This window comes from Galeopterus variegatus, unplaced genomic scaffold, assembly GCF_000696425.1.
Source record: "Galeopterus variegatus unplaced genomic scaffold, G_variegatus-3.0.2 Scaffold9, whole genome shotgun sequence".
Taxonomy (NCBI): domain Eukaryota; kingdom Metazoa; phylum Chordata; class Mammalia; order Dermoptera; family Cynocephalidae; genus Galeopterus; species Galeopterus variegatus.
This window is the reverse complement of record NW_007726120.1, coordinates 1,614,450-1,628,592: the sequence shown is the minus strand read 5'-3', so window position 1 is coordinate 1,628,592 and position 14,143 is coordinate 1,614,450. Positions and strand designations below refer to the sequence as shown.

Sequence of the window (14,143 nt, the reverse complement as noted above, 5' to 3'; positions counted from 1 at the left end):
GTAGTTGCTTATTAATTCCAGGAGGTTTTTGGTCCAATCTTTTGAATTTTCTACATAAAAGTTGACTCATCTGTGAACAAAGACAATTTTCTTTTTTTCTCTAATCATTTTTAAACAACTGAGTAGCATTTGATAAACTGAACATACAAGTAGTTTATTTAATTTTTTCCAATTGGTGTGTATTTATGTTGTTTTCAGTTTTTACTGTTCAGTATATTGTAGTGAACACACACACACACATGCATATACATACATTTGTAAACATATAGGAATAGTTCTGGAGGAAAATTTCTCAAATGAGAGATTGCTGAATCAATGATATTGTATTTGTTAGGGTAGGCTAAGTTGCTATAAAAGTAGATCCAAACGTGTAATGGTTCAACATAATAGAAATTTTTTTCCACATGTAGCTGTTTTGGGTGACTGTTAGAGTTGATCAGGCAGCTTTCCTCCACACTGTTATTAAGGGAGCTAGGCTCTTTCCATCTTGCAATTCTGCCATCTCCTAAGACCTCACAATGTTGGTATTCAGCTGGTAGATGGGGAAAGGGAATGTGGAAGAGTCATTCCACTTTTCTTAAAAGCCCAGGCCCACAAATGGCCTACATTATTTTATCTCACACTAGCCACATCTAACTGCAAAGATGGCTGGGAAATGTTGGCTAGCCATGTGCCCAAGCAAATAAGGGGAGTGAAAGAAAGTGAGCCAAGATGCCAGGTACCGTTCAAGCTTTATTAAAGAAAGAAATCTGTTGAGCTGTGCTCAAAGTGGGGAACAGCCCGGGGCTGCCTTGAAAATGGGGGACAGCACCTAACATAGGGCGGTTGGAGCTTATATTGGTATGTTGGCGCCAAGAGCTGGGTGATGTAATTCTGGGGTGGGGTTGAGTTAGGTCATGGGGGTGGAGAGTTCTGCACATGTGGAAACGCCAAAAGTTTCATTTTCTCTGAAACCATGAGGCTTCTTGTAAAAGAGAATGGGGGAGGGGAAGGGAGGAGGTGGACGGCATCATTTTGTACTTAGACTAGTCTAAAATGGCGCTGGTTATGTTGCAGATCTATTATTCCTGCCTTTTAAGTATAGGAAAAAGGGGAAAAGGGCAGAGGTCTCATTCTTCTGAAGCTACTTCCTGCTGGAGATGGGTAAAGATATGGAAAAATAAAAGATTTGTGTTGGCAGGTAAAACATAAGGTGTTTAGGTGGCAGGGTATTGGTTTCATGTGGGGAGGCTGTATTCCTCCCGGGAAGGGTTGCTGATTATGAGGGGCTGATACCTTCCTCACAGGAACAATTTGGTGACCTTTTGGTTGGTGAAAGCCTGCATACGTTCCTGCAAGAAATTAGAGAAACACCAAAAGAGACAGGGACCAAAAAGTAGGATGAGGCACAGTTAGGGGTCCTAGTAGGGGCATAAGCCAGGGTATCCAAGGGTTCAGTGAAATGGTTTAAGTTGTCTTGGATCACCCTGGACCCATTTACATAATAACAGCGTTCCTCCCCCAAGAAGAGGCAGGAGCCTTCCTTCTTGGCCATAAGGAAGTAAAGGGCCTGATGGTTCTTTAAAGCGACTGTAAAGCAACTAACACGAGTGAGGTGACCTGTCACTGGAGGGAGGAGATTCTATGTATACTTAGTTCTTCTGAGAGTTTTTGATAGAATTGAAAGGCAGTAGCAAGGCCCACTATGCCAGTTCCAGTTGCAGGAAGGACCCCTGCCCCAATTATAAAGGTACAATTAGTGCCCTACGGGAGCAGGGGGTACTTCCTGGGGGGGGGGGTCAAAGTTAGTCCCAGTCCTGTCTCCATCTCTCCATCTGTCTGGAGGGTGATGTCAGGGATGAGCCAAAAGAATATGCAAGAAATCGCGTTGAGGGGGCAGGCAACAGGATAACGTAGTTTTACAAAGGAAATATTCTCTGGTTTTAGGGCATGGATGAGGAGGGGGTAAGTGAGTGGTAGCGTTTGGTGTAAGGCAGAGTGTGGGCAGGTCCTGCATAACGCTGACAGTCCCCACTGAGGTGAGATTAGAGGAAAGTGAAGAGACGTTTGTGGAAACGTTACAGGCTGCATCGACAGGGAGGGGGGTGACCACAAAGTTTCTCGCAAAGTGGGAGACAGATGAGTCACTCAGGGACCAGTCTGATTCGCTGAGGACTGCATCATCCCTGCGGACCTGGAACCTCCATGGTCCAGGTAAGGGGGAGCATTGAGATAGGAGGAAAGACATGGGAAGGATGTGAAGGGTTAGGGGGCCAAAAGAATTTAAAGGGCACATTATCACAATGACATTGCTAAGAAGCATCCTACTGATAGGAGGTAAAGAAGTGACAGGAGAAATCTTCCTATAATGTTACACTCCTCTGGGGCAGCTGCTGCCAATCCTGTAGCAAGTACTAGAACAGGTAGTATAATAGTAGCTCTTGTGCGAGGGACATGAAGCAGGTGTGCAAGAGTGAGAGGATAATCGCCAGGGGAAAGATCATCCTTTTTCTGGGATTGGGGGAAGAGCGGAGGTCCTGGAGCTTTTCAGTTTTGTGGATCCTAAAATGGACGAAGTGTGAGGAGATGTGGGGTTGGGGGTTGAGCAGGGGGACCCCTCTGGCTTGGTGTTAGCAGATTTTTGAGTAAAGTCTTAGGTGCTGGTTTTACCAAGGATAAGTGATACCAAGAGGCCTTTTTTAGTACTTATACTGCCGTGGGGGGTGGTGAGAAATACTGTATAAGGCCCTTCCCAGAATGGTGAGAGGGGCTTTGGGATTCGGGTTTTAATATACACTTGCTGTCCCCGGCTCAGTTTAAAGTCTGAGGGGGTGGTGGGGAAAGGACGAGGTAATAGAAGGTTGGCCTGTTCCCTAAAATCCCTAATGAGTGAAAGAGTAGGGAGATACTGGCCTAAAGGCGATGAACTGGAAGGGAGAGGTGTGAGAGTGAAGGGCCTACCGTACATAAGTTCAAAGGGGCTGAGACCTGTGGGCTTGGGGAGGACAGCCCATAGGCAAGTGAGTGACTGGTGGGTAGGCCAAAACGAGGGATGATTTCTGAGGTGAGAGCATGTGTTACTGCTGTAGCATCCTCTGAAGTGCAGGGAAAAGCCTCAATCCAACCTGAAAAGGTATCTACTAAGGTTAGAAGACAGTGTGTCCCTTTGTGGGGAGAGTAATATAAGGGCTGAAGAAGGTGTAGTAGGAATTCATAGCCTATATGAACTGAATAATGGAAATCTAAAAGGATTTGCTCAGCTTGTGTGGTAAGGAGGGCATAGCAACTGGAGAGAGTATACCAGTTGTCCTTCCTCTGTGCTCCCAACTATTGGAGGTGTTGTATCTCTTGGGGTGTGTATTGGGATAAGGGCATAGGGGCCATGAGAAGGACCTGAGCAGGAGAGGAAGAGTGGGGGCCTGGTGATTGAGCAGCCTGATTTGCAGTTAGATCTACCAGTTTGTTTCCCTGGGCTATGGGGTTGTTGGAGGTTTGGTGTCCTCTGCAGTGTATAACCCCAACCTCCTTTGGGAATTGTGCAGCCTCAATAGCTTGTGTTAGATTTACTATAGCATAACCCACCTTCGGTTTCAGTGACAAATAGTATAAAAGGATGAAGTAGGTTTGGGAGAGATAGAGCTGGGGCTGTGAGGAGAATGGCTTTTAATTGCTGGAAGGGAGAATGAAGAGCCTTGTGGGATCTAAGGGAATGGCAGGATCCCCTTTGGCTGCCCCATAAAGTGGCTTTGCTAGCACGCCCAAGTTAGGAATCCATAGGCAAAGATACCCTGCCTAGAAAGAAAGGATTTCACCCTTTGTGGTGAAAGCCCCAAGAAAGAAAGGATTTCACCCTTTGTGGTAGGAGTAGGGGGTTCAGAAATTAGATTCTTGAAGTGAAGGAGAAGAAATTTGGGCCTTGCTGGGGGACACCCGTTATCCCGTGGAGGCCAGGAAATTAAGGAGAGCAACAGTGTGGGCCTGTGAATCCTCATAGGAGTGGCTACAAAGGAGGAGGTCATCCACATATTGTATTAAAGTGCTAGAGGTTGGGAGAAGTTCAGATAAGTCTCGAGCTAAGGCCTGGCCAGAAAAGTGGGGGCTATTCCGAAACCCCTGGGGCAGTACTGTCCCAGTAAGTTGTTGGGAATGACGCGTGTCAGGATTAGTCCTGTACTAAGTGGCATGAGCCATTAGGCCTTATAACTAGAAGGATGGGTATATTGAAAGGCAAGTGGGTAGGCCGTAAGAGATGAGAAGAAAGGAGTTTGTGTATGACAGGTTTAAGCCTATTAGGTGTTTGTTAGCGATAGGGTTCTGTGGGACATTAGGGAACAAAGAGGGGTTCAGCAGTTTAACAAGGATAGGGGAATGGTGCATAGCAACAGAGAAAGAAGCGTCTCATACTAGGTATTGACCTTTTCTGAGGGGGAGGGGAAGGTGGAAGCCTCAGGGGCCAGGTCTGGGTGCGGCCTGTACCAGCAGTATTGTAGCTGGAATTAAAGTGCTTAGGGTAAAAGTAGCTTTGAATTTGAAAAGGATGTCCTGTCCTAGTAAGGGGGCTGGGCATTGAGGCATTATTAAGAATTTGTGTGTGAATTGGGTGTGATATAGGGTGCAGGAAAGGGGTTTGAGCGATCCGTGGGTGGTATTCTGATCCCATGACCCCTAGTATTGTGATAGAGGATGGGGTTGTTTGGCCTGCATATTCAGGAAGGGTAGAGTAAATGGCCCCTGTATTGATGACAAAAGAAATTGGCTTACCTGGTATGAGGCAAGGTACCATGGGCTCACGCGTGGTGATCTCCGTGGGGGCCTCAGACCCTGGGCATCATCAGTCCTCCTCCTGGGCAAAGCCAAGAAGCTCCGGTAGGGATGGCTGTGAAGCCAAAGGCTGTAGGTTGGGGACTGGGCCACTCCCTCTCTGGCAAGTGGCACAATCAATCCCCCAGTGACCTGGCCATTTGCAGTAAGGACAGGTTACGACAGGCCCGTGCCAAGTGGCCTGGTTGATCGCATTTGAAGCAGTTCTCGGGTGGCTTGCCCCTAGAGGCAGCCAGCTTTGGAGTATGTGAGACTTGAATGGCAGTAGCCAGGAGCTGGTATTTGGCCTGATCTCTTTTATAGTTTTTTGAATATCAGGGACTGATTGGGTAATGAAGTGAGAGTGTAAGAGAGCCATGCCTGCAGGGGAGTTTGGATTTATATGTGTATATTCATGTAAAGCCTCAGAGAGGCAGGTTAGGAACTCGCTGGGATTTTCAGTGGATCTCTGTGTGATTTCTCTAAGCTTGTCATAATTGACTGATCATGTTATCCTCGAGATCCTGATCCCCGTGGCCAGCCTGGTGGTCTCAATTTGGGTCCGTGCAAGGAACAGCAACGGCTCCCACAGGCCGCCTATTATTTTGAGCATGTACCTGAGCCACCATCCAGACCTGCTCCCTGTACATGGACTTGGACAGTTCCTTCTGTCCCAGCCATTTCATGGAAGGGTTATATAAAGGCCAGAGCTGAGGTGGGGTTGTTACCTGACAAAGGGGGAGAAGGGGAAGAGGCTGAGGACGAGCATCTGGAGGCCAGGTGTGGGGAAGAGAGAGAAATGTGGAGGGCTGATGGATCAGGAGAGTGATCCGAGTCTGGAAGGAGAGGTCAAGCATGAACTAGGAGAATTTGAGATATAGGACAGTTTTGACAGGGAGAAGAATGTGTTCAGAGATAGGAAAAGGCCTGAACAAGGAATCTCTACAGCTTTTGCAATTTCAGTGAGTGTCTAAATCAAGTGACATCTTGTGGCCACTGGGATCCATTGTAATGAGGCGTTTGAGTTTTAATGTCTCCCTAGAGGCCGAGAAATTGGCCAGGAGACACCCAAGGGCATAGAGCGTAGAGGTTTGGATTGTGGGGATCCCATTTAGAGGGTGAGAAAGGGCAGTCAGTCCTGGTAGAAGAAGCATGCCAACAAAGAGCATCCTCTCTGCTGTCCACCTTCTTTTTGAAAGAAAAGCCATGACCTGCTAACAAAGCATCCTTCAATAGCTGGGGGGCACAAGAAGAGTTCCCTTGGCCAGGCACCTGGGCTTCGTAGAGACCAAAGACATAGAGAGTAGTTGGGGGAACTCGTAGAAGTAGGCAGGACAGACCCACTGACTCACACTGAATTGAGGCCAGTGTTGGACGTGTTGGTCTGAAAGAGCAAAAGTAGAGAGTTTCAGCAGGTCTTGGAAGGGCGGCCGGGAGCCACTCAACCCAAGAGAGGGGATCAGCCGATGGTCCAGCCAAGACCCTTCCCAGGTTTTAGCACCATAATGAAAGAAAGTGAGCTGAGATGCCAGCTACTATTCAAGCTTTATTAAAGAAAGAAATCTGCCAGGCTGTGCTCAGAGTGGGGAACAGCCCAGGGCTGCCCTGAAAATAGTGGACAGCCCCAACAATGGGTTTGCGAGAGTTTATATTAGCTTTTGGGCGCAAAACGTACAGGGGGAGGGACCATTAGGTTGATGTAACTGGGTGGAGAATTGCACCAACGCAGAAGCCAGAAAGTCGTTTCTGTCAGGAGGCTTCACGTAAAGGGAAGCAGGGAGGGGCTTGGTGCTGGAGTGGAAGATGAGGGCGGTGGCTATTTCATGCTGGTCCTTATTGTGTGCACCGTCGTGCCAGCCTCGTCTAAAATCCATCACTTTTGTTCCCTTCCTTTTTAAAATGTCCTTGAATAAAGTTTTATAGGAATTTTTATAGTTTTTTCATATTTCTTACTAAGTTTATACTTGCTTTTTTTTTCCTTTTGGTTTTTGTTCCTATTGTTAATCAGATATTTTTTCATAATATTTTCTAATTTGTTTTTATCACATAGGAATCTATTTTAATGTTGTGAATAGCATTAATAGATTTTTTAATGTTTGGCCCATCTTTGCATTCCTGGCATAGCTGTAATAAATCAGTATGGTTGAGGTGAAATATTCTTTTAATATACTGTTGTATATGGTTAGCTAATACTTTAGGATTGCCACAGGATTTAATGAGACTGGTACAATCTATTTATGTCTTTTTAAAACATATTAAAAATTAAATTCCAAAGACTTTTTTTAGTTTAGATAATGAGGTTGATATTTTTCATAAAGCATATGTCATTTTACTAATTAAACTTACTTATTTGAGCAGTAGGATAGTCAGACTAGCAAGCCAACTTTTCAAGTCCTCAAATAAAGGAGAATATGTAAGTTTATTTCAATATTAATTGAAATGTTTTCCTGCAGGTTACTGCTCCAAGATAATCAAAATGTGGAAGCACTAAGAATGCTGGCTCTTTACTATTTGTGTAGGGAGGGGGATATAGACATGGTAAGTTGTATAGTATTATTTAAGTTCCCTGTATTAAGAAATATATTTTCTTCCACATGCACACATACATATGTGCATATACATACTTACACGTATACATTGGAACCTTGAAGTTCTCTTTTAGATTTTATGTCATGGTGGTTTTTAGTTGATTACTAAAAATACATCTTAACAAAGAGGTTAGCTCCTTAAATCAACTAGTAAAGCAAAAATATTTAGTTAAAATTACTCTCTAAAATCCTTTAAATCATTAATTATAGTATATGTGGTTTTCTATGTAAAACTCCTGTCCATTAATATATGTAATTAATATAACCAATGTTAGTAGTATGAAAGAGTGCACATACAAAATATAATTTATAGTATTTTTGCAATTTAATTGAATTTGCATAAGTCAAATGTGTTTAGGATAAAATCTTATCCTTAAAATAAAGTGCATCTATTTCTGTAGTAGTGAACACATTGACTGTATACTGGATTATGGAGTGCCAAAATCCACTTTGAAGCAAATAGTATTGTACAAGTAGCAAATTTGCACTGTGTTTGGTGTGGTTAAATTGGCTAATGTGACAGTGTCTGATAATTACTTAGATAAATACTAGAAGAATCTTAGCAGGGGAAAAATCTTTAATAAATTGCTGAGGCATTTTAATTACTTATACTAAGTATCTTAATGATTTTTCTATTATAGAAAACATTTTAAATATAAACCAGTCCATCCATATAGGCAATTCAAGGGCTGATCTCACATAATATGTAAATATGTTATCATTCAAATCTCATTTGTGTCGTGAATTATTGGAGAGGATGTGTGGCATGTACAGTCAATTGAATATTATGGGTATCTTTACCCATCCAGAGGTTTGCATTTGATAACAGATATTTAAAAAAAAAAAAAAAAAAAAAATTCTAGAACTCAGGAGTTCTTTATAATTATTGAGCTTTTTAGAAGAATTTTTAATATGTCTTACAACATATTTTATTGAAAAAGGAGGAATTTGTAAAAGCAAAGGTCTTTTAAAGTATTAGTAATAGTATATTTTATTAGTATATATATGTGCATGTATTATGTTCTTTTTTATTTTTAGTATATTTTAAAAGTAATACTGATTACTTTTGTTTTAGGCTAACACCAAGCTGGAAAGCTTAGGCAATGCATTGTATGCCATGGAACCACAAAATGCTCAGCTTTTTTATAAGATGACAATAGCCTTCAGCAGAACTGTGAGTGCCTACTATGTATTAGAGCTCTGTTATCTATAGCAGAGAATATAAAATAAGTCAAAAAGTCTGAGGCACCAAAGAGCATATGGCCTAGAGTGAAAATATGATTTGTATTAAATATATGATACATTCCTAAGAAAAGTGACTCATAGAAAATATGGTTTCTGACTATAAGAGGCCATCATGGAGGCTTTATAGAGGAAGTGGCACTTGCTGAACCTTTATTATGGGTAAAGAAATGCCTTCTAGGCAAAGGAAATAGAAAGTGGTTTATTTTGATCAGAGCATAAGTCTTATAACAAGAGTTGTTCTTTACTTTTTAAAACTATTTGAAAAAAAAAGTTTTAAAGTGGGTAATAGACTATTTTCGTAGAGGAAATGGTTGGGATCGTATTTTTTTTTAAATAGAAACAAAGAAATGTTTTTATTTTAAGCACCTAATAAAAAGTAATCAGGAAAAGAGTAGAAAAATACAGCAGACTCTCCAAATCAATACAAGGAATGAGAGGATTGAAAAATTAATTAAACTAGCAAAAAATAGGGAAAAAGATACACGTAAATAAAATAATGAGCAAAGTTGAAAAAAAATGAGGATTATTATTAAATGACACAAATATACTGAGTTCTCTTACTTAAATCAAAGATTGTCAGATTGTGTAATTTAAAGAAAGAAAAATCCCTGCTATTACAAAAGTTTGAATTAGGTAGGGTATTTACCCTTTTTTATTTACCTTATTGCAAGACACAGTATTTACATTAGTTTTTTAATAAACTTACAGAAGTTATTTAAACTTTTTCAAACATTTAAATAAGTATTTTACTCTTAAGAGTTGTTTTCAAAAGTTATATACTTATTCTTACAACATTGCCATTTTCTTGGATATTTCTGAAGTTCTTTTCACGAAGATTCTAAGGTGATCTTTTTAAATGTCCTCAAGTGGCTTCACAGCTTGTCTTTAAGGGGAAAAAAGTTCTTAGTCCTAGTTTTTGATCAGTTATATAGATATCCTTCAAATAATAGTTTTCATGTCTAATTTGTAAAACAGTCACAAGACAGTTTGAAAAAGGAGTTCTAGAAAATACGTTTGTGCAACAAAATCATTAGAAGTGTACTTTTCAAGCTGTCTTGTTAAAGCATTATTCATTAGGATATATAAGTTCTGGTAGGATATAAACTCCTTCTTGATGCATTGTCTAGATAGTTAATAGAGGTTTTATTTTTCTTTGATTATTAAATAATTTTATTCCTCCTTTGCTCGCATGAAGCACAAGTAACGTATGTATTTAGGAAAAAATAATCCTTCAATCTGAGTAGAAGTGTTTGACTTCTTGTCTCATTTAATTTTTTTTTTTCTTTTTAGTGTGGACGTAATCAACTCATTCTTCAAAAAATGCAAGCATTACTAGAAAGAGCTTTTAGTTTAACTCCTCAGCAATCAGAATTTGCTATAGAACTTGGATACCAGATGATTTTACAAGGAAAAGATAAAGACGCATTGAAGTGGTATAAGACTGCCATGACACTTGATGAGACTAGTATCTCTGCACTAGTTGGTATGACAACTATTACTATAATGTTTCTAATATAGGTGCACGGAATAATTGCTTTAAAATACCTGCCATTAAAGAAAAAAAATATTTTTGGTGGTTTTCTAAAATTAAACTGATATCTCCACTATCTATGACAATAGAAAAAGTTATACATATTTAAAAATAAAATTTTTTCTTCACTAGTAATAGAGTAGATTTTTATGAGGTAGTTCCTATAAACTAAAAATTTTTTTTGGTAAATGATTTTGTACTGTTCCAGGGCTACTCATTTTACTTTCTTTCATCCTTTTCTTTTTCCTCTCACTTTTTGTTGTGTTTTTTTAATCTAAAACTTTAAGTATTATGATGGGGAGAAAACCTGGGGGTTTTTTGTTTTGTTTTTTTCTGACTGGTAAGGGGATCGCAACCCTCGGCACGGTGCTGTCTGCACCACACTCAGCCAGTGAGCACACCGGCCATCCCTATATAGGATCTGAACCCATGGCGCTGCACTCTCCCGAGTGAGCCACCGGGCCGGCCTGAAAACCTGTAAATGCTGTTTATGTTAGCTTGAAGTGTACATACTTGAATTGGTGTAGTCTTTGACTATGTTTGTCTGGTTTTAGGATTTATTCGTTGTCAATTAATAGAAGGGCAATTACAAGATGCAGATCAGCAGCTAGAATTCCTTCGTGAAATTCAGCAGTCCATTGGAAAATCTGCGGTACGGTATTTTATTTTAACAGATTGTAGTTCCTAGCTACTATTTGTAAGGTATGAAATTTTAAATTAGTCTTATTATTTAGTAATGGCTTTAAGGGACAAATGTACACTAGTTTTAATATGTAATTGCACTTATTAATTTACCTCCATGCAAAACTAGAGTTTAAAAATTCTTCTGAATGATTCTAAATGTCCAAGTTAATATTTAAGTTTGAGCATATACTTACATATAAATACCACTTCATATACATTTGAAATCTAGGTGGAAATAAATGTCTTTATAACTGAATGTAATAATTTATGAAAACTATTTATTTTCCAGGAATTAATCTATTTACAAGCAGTTCTTGCTATGAAGAAAAATAAACGACAAGAAGAAGTTATTAATTTGTTAAATGATGTCCTGGACACTCATTTTTCATGCTTAGAAGATTTACCTCTTGGCATACAGTATTTTGAAATGCTAAATCCTGATTTCTTGTTAGAAATTATAATAGAATACCTGAATTTCTGTCCAATGCAGGTAAGTAATTCTGGGACTTATTTTCAAGGATTCATTTACATGATGTTTTATAAAAGATGCTATATGTAAAGAAAAAAAAATGTATAAAAGGTGCTAATAAGTTAGCTTTGATGTGTTAGACTATATCAGCATCTTAAAGTGGTAGTATTTGTGTCTTCATTAGTTGAATAAGAATATTTAATTAGAATATTTATAGTAACAACTGCTAGCAACTAATAAAAGTATTGATTTGTAAATATTAATTTGTAATTTGTAAAATCTTAAAATCTTCAGTTTAGAAAAACTGTTAAAAATCATCTAATTTAGATAACAATCCACTCTGTAACTTCACCATCAAGTACCCATTGTGCCTCTGGACACACTCAACAATGGAGTTTTTATTGCATAATTATGATTATTAGTCTGTATTTCCTATGTTAAGTCAACTCTGCTTTGTGTTAAAAAAAAAAAAAAAAAAAAAAGACCATTTACTGGTTTTCCTGTTACCTGCAGTGACATAGAGCAAGTTCAATTACTTAATCAAAACAGGTGTCATTCCTCATACATTAAAATAGACTTTCAGATTTTGATATTAGTTGTCATGTTCCCCCAAACAATTCCAGGTTTTTTACTGCTTATTTTTTTTTATGTGACATAGTTTTGAGAACCGTGGTTGTGAACCTGGTTATTTTGTCAGTGCTTCCTCTTAAGCTTACTATTCCAAATATGGGTTTGACCTGCAAAACCTAGAGTAGACCCTTTTCTCCCTTATTCTGGATGTCTATCCAGAATTCTTCTTGTGAATCACATTACATTATTGAACCCCATTGAATGAACAGTAACTAAAGTCCTTAGATCTGTTGCTCATTTTACCTTTGCACTCAAGTGTAGGACTGTACATTTATTCCTATGAAATTTTGTCTTCTCATATTTATCCCATAATTCCAGATTATCATATTGTCATCTGTTTTTTTAGCTTTTCTGGTTTTTTGTTTTGTTTTGTTGGTGGCTAGCCTGTACGGGTGATCCAAACCCTTGACCTTGGTGTTACCAACATCATGCCCTAACCAAGTGAGCTAAGAGGTTGGCTTTTTTTTTTTTTTTGGCAGCCAGCTGGTAACAGGGATGGAACCCTGGACCTTGGTGTTATCAGCACCACTCTCTCTAAGCAACTGAGCTAACTGGCTAGCGTCATCTGTTTCATATGGGTCCTTATTGTCTGTCATCTAACATCTGCTTTATCTAGCTCTGAGACAATCATGATGGTCTTATCCAAGCATTAACAGTTTTGAACAGAGGATCCAATCTTTCCAAATTGATGCAGATCCATTAATCAGCTTTTTTTTGTTACTGACAGTAAGCAGATACAACCAACCTGACTTTATCATACTCAGCTCACATTTCAACACAGGGATATCAGGAGGGGCACTCTCAAATTCTTCATTGCTAAAATCAAAGTTCTTACTATTCTCCCTGATCTACAGCTTCAATAACTATTAACAAGAGAAATGAGATAAATGATGCTCCCTTAGGGAACCCATACTGCTTTTTATTGATTATCATGTCCTTTTCCTGGCTTTTATAACTTTTTAAAAAATCCGGCCCCTCCCAGAATTATATCTGGGATTGATCTCATTATTCCCAGTCATGATCTAATTTTAGTTGCTCAGAAGTTGGAATGTATTTTTCAGTATTCATTCACTACTCTCAATTCATTCCACAAATGTTTATAGAGTATCCAGCACTCTGCTCGGAGCTGGGGAAATACTCATGTAAAACAAACTACATCCCTTGCCCTCTGGAAGCATATATTCCAACAGGAGAAGACAGATAATGTAATTAAGTTGATTATATAATATGTTAGAAGATGACAGAAGAAAAGAATAGAGCAGAGTAAGGGTGATGGTCATTTTAGATAAAGTAGTCAGGGTAGGCCTTATTAAGAAGGTAAGATTTGAACAAAGACTTAAAGGAGACATGTAGAAATATGGTATTTCAGACAAAGTTAGCAGTTGGTGCAGAAGCCCAAAGGGACACAAGGAGGTGATTGTGGCTGGCACAGATTGAGGAGGAGGGAGTAGTCACAGATGAGGTCATAGCACAGGGAACCAGACAAAGTAGGGCAATAGAGGTTGTTGTAACTCCTCTGGCTTTAATTCTGAATGTAATGGGGTGTCACTAGAAGGCTTCCAGCACTATCGTAGTCAATAAAAATTTTAAATTTAAAAACTTAAAATTTTAAAGGATTTCTCTGGCAGCTGTGCTGAGAATAAACTTTAGTTGGAGCAAGAAGTAATGTATTAAGTGGTAGTTGCGTCTCTAATTGAACTAGACATCTTATTTTTTCCGTAATATAACCTTTATCATCATGATAGAACCTAATCAGCATTTATAATGCTGTTTTCATTGGGAAATATCAGAAAGGCAGAATTGTCTCTCTAGCTCTGTTCCTACTTCTTTGGCCCTTTGGTAGATTGTTGCTTTGCGTTGCTTCACCCCCCACGGATTTGTCACCCCACTTCCCCTGGGTGATGGAGATGCAAAGGATTACTCAAAGCCCATCTCTTCCGAGCAGAGAGAAGCCCCAAAGTGGTTAACTTTCCCAGGACCCTCCAGCAAGAGGGATCTCTTCCTTTGGAAAATTAATGCCAAATTGGGGTTCTCTTCCTGCATTTATTTTCCAGACCAGGAAGTTACAGGAAGAGAACAAAGGTGGGGTTAAAGTTTAACAAGATAGGCTGGTAACTTTCAATGAAACAAGCCAGATGACGTTCTAGTAAGGCAACTAAGTGGTCCTATCAACAACAGTTTGATCTTAGCAAACATTCCTTCTTATAGCAATTTCTC

General features: G+C 39.4%; 1 protein-coding gene across 5 annotated transcripts in view; it reads left to right on the top strand.

Annotated features, from left to right (window-relative positions):
* The window catches only part of TTC21B (tetratricopeptide repeat domain 21B), a 102,989-nt gene that overhangs the window by 19,520 nt on the left and 69,326 nt on the right, over positions 1 to 14,143 (top strand). For all 5 annotated transcript variants that reach the window (XM_008585344.1, XM_008585141.1, XM_008585199.1 and 2 more), the window contains exons 7-11: positions 7,233 to 7,317; positions 8,443 to 8,541; positions 9,903 to 10,095; positions 10,698 to 10,795; positions 11,117 to 11,317. In XM_008585344.1, coding sequence (XP_008583566.1) covers positions 7,233 to 7,317; positions 8,443 to 8,541; positions 9,903 to 10,095; positions 10,698 to 10,795; positions 11,117 to 11,317 — 676 coding nt within the window. The remainder of the gene's footprint in view (positions 1 to 7,232; positions 7,318 to 8,442; positions 8,542 to 9,902; positions 10,096 to 10,697; positions 10,796 to 11,116; positions 11,318 to 14,143) is intronic.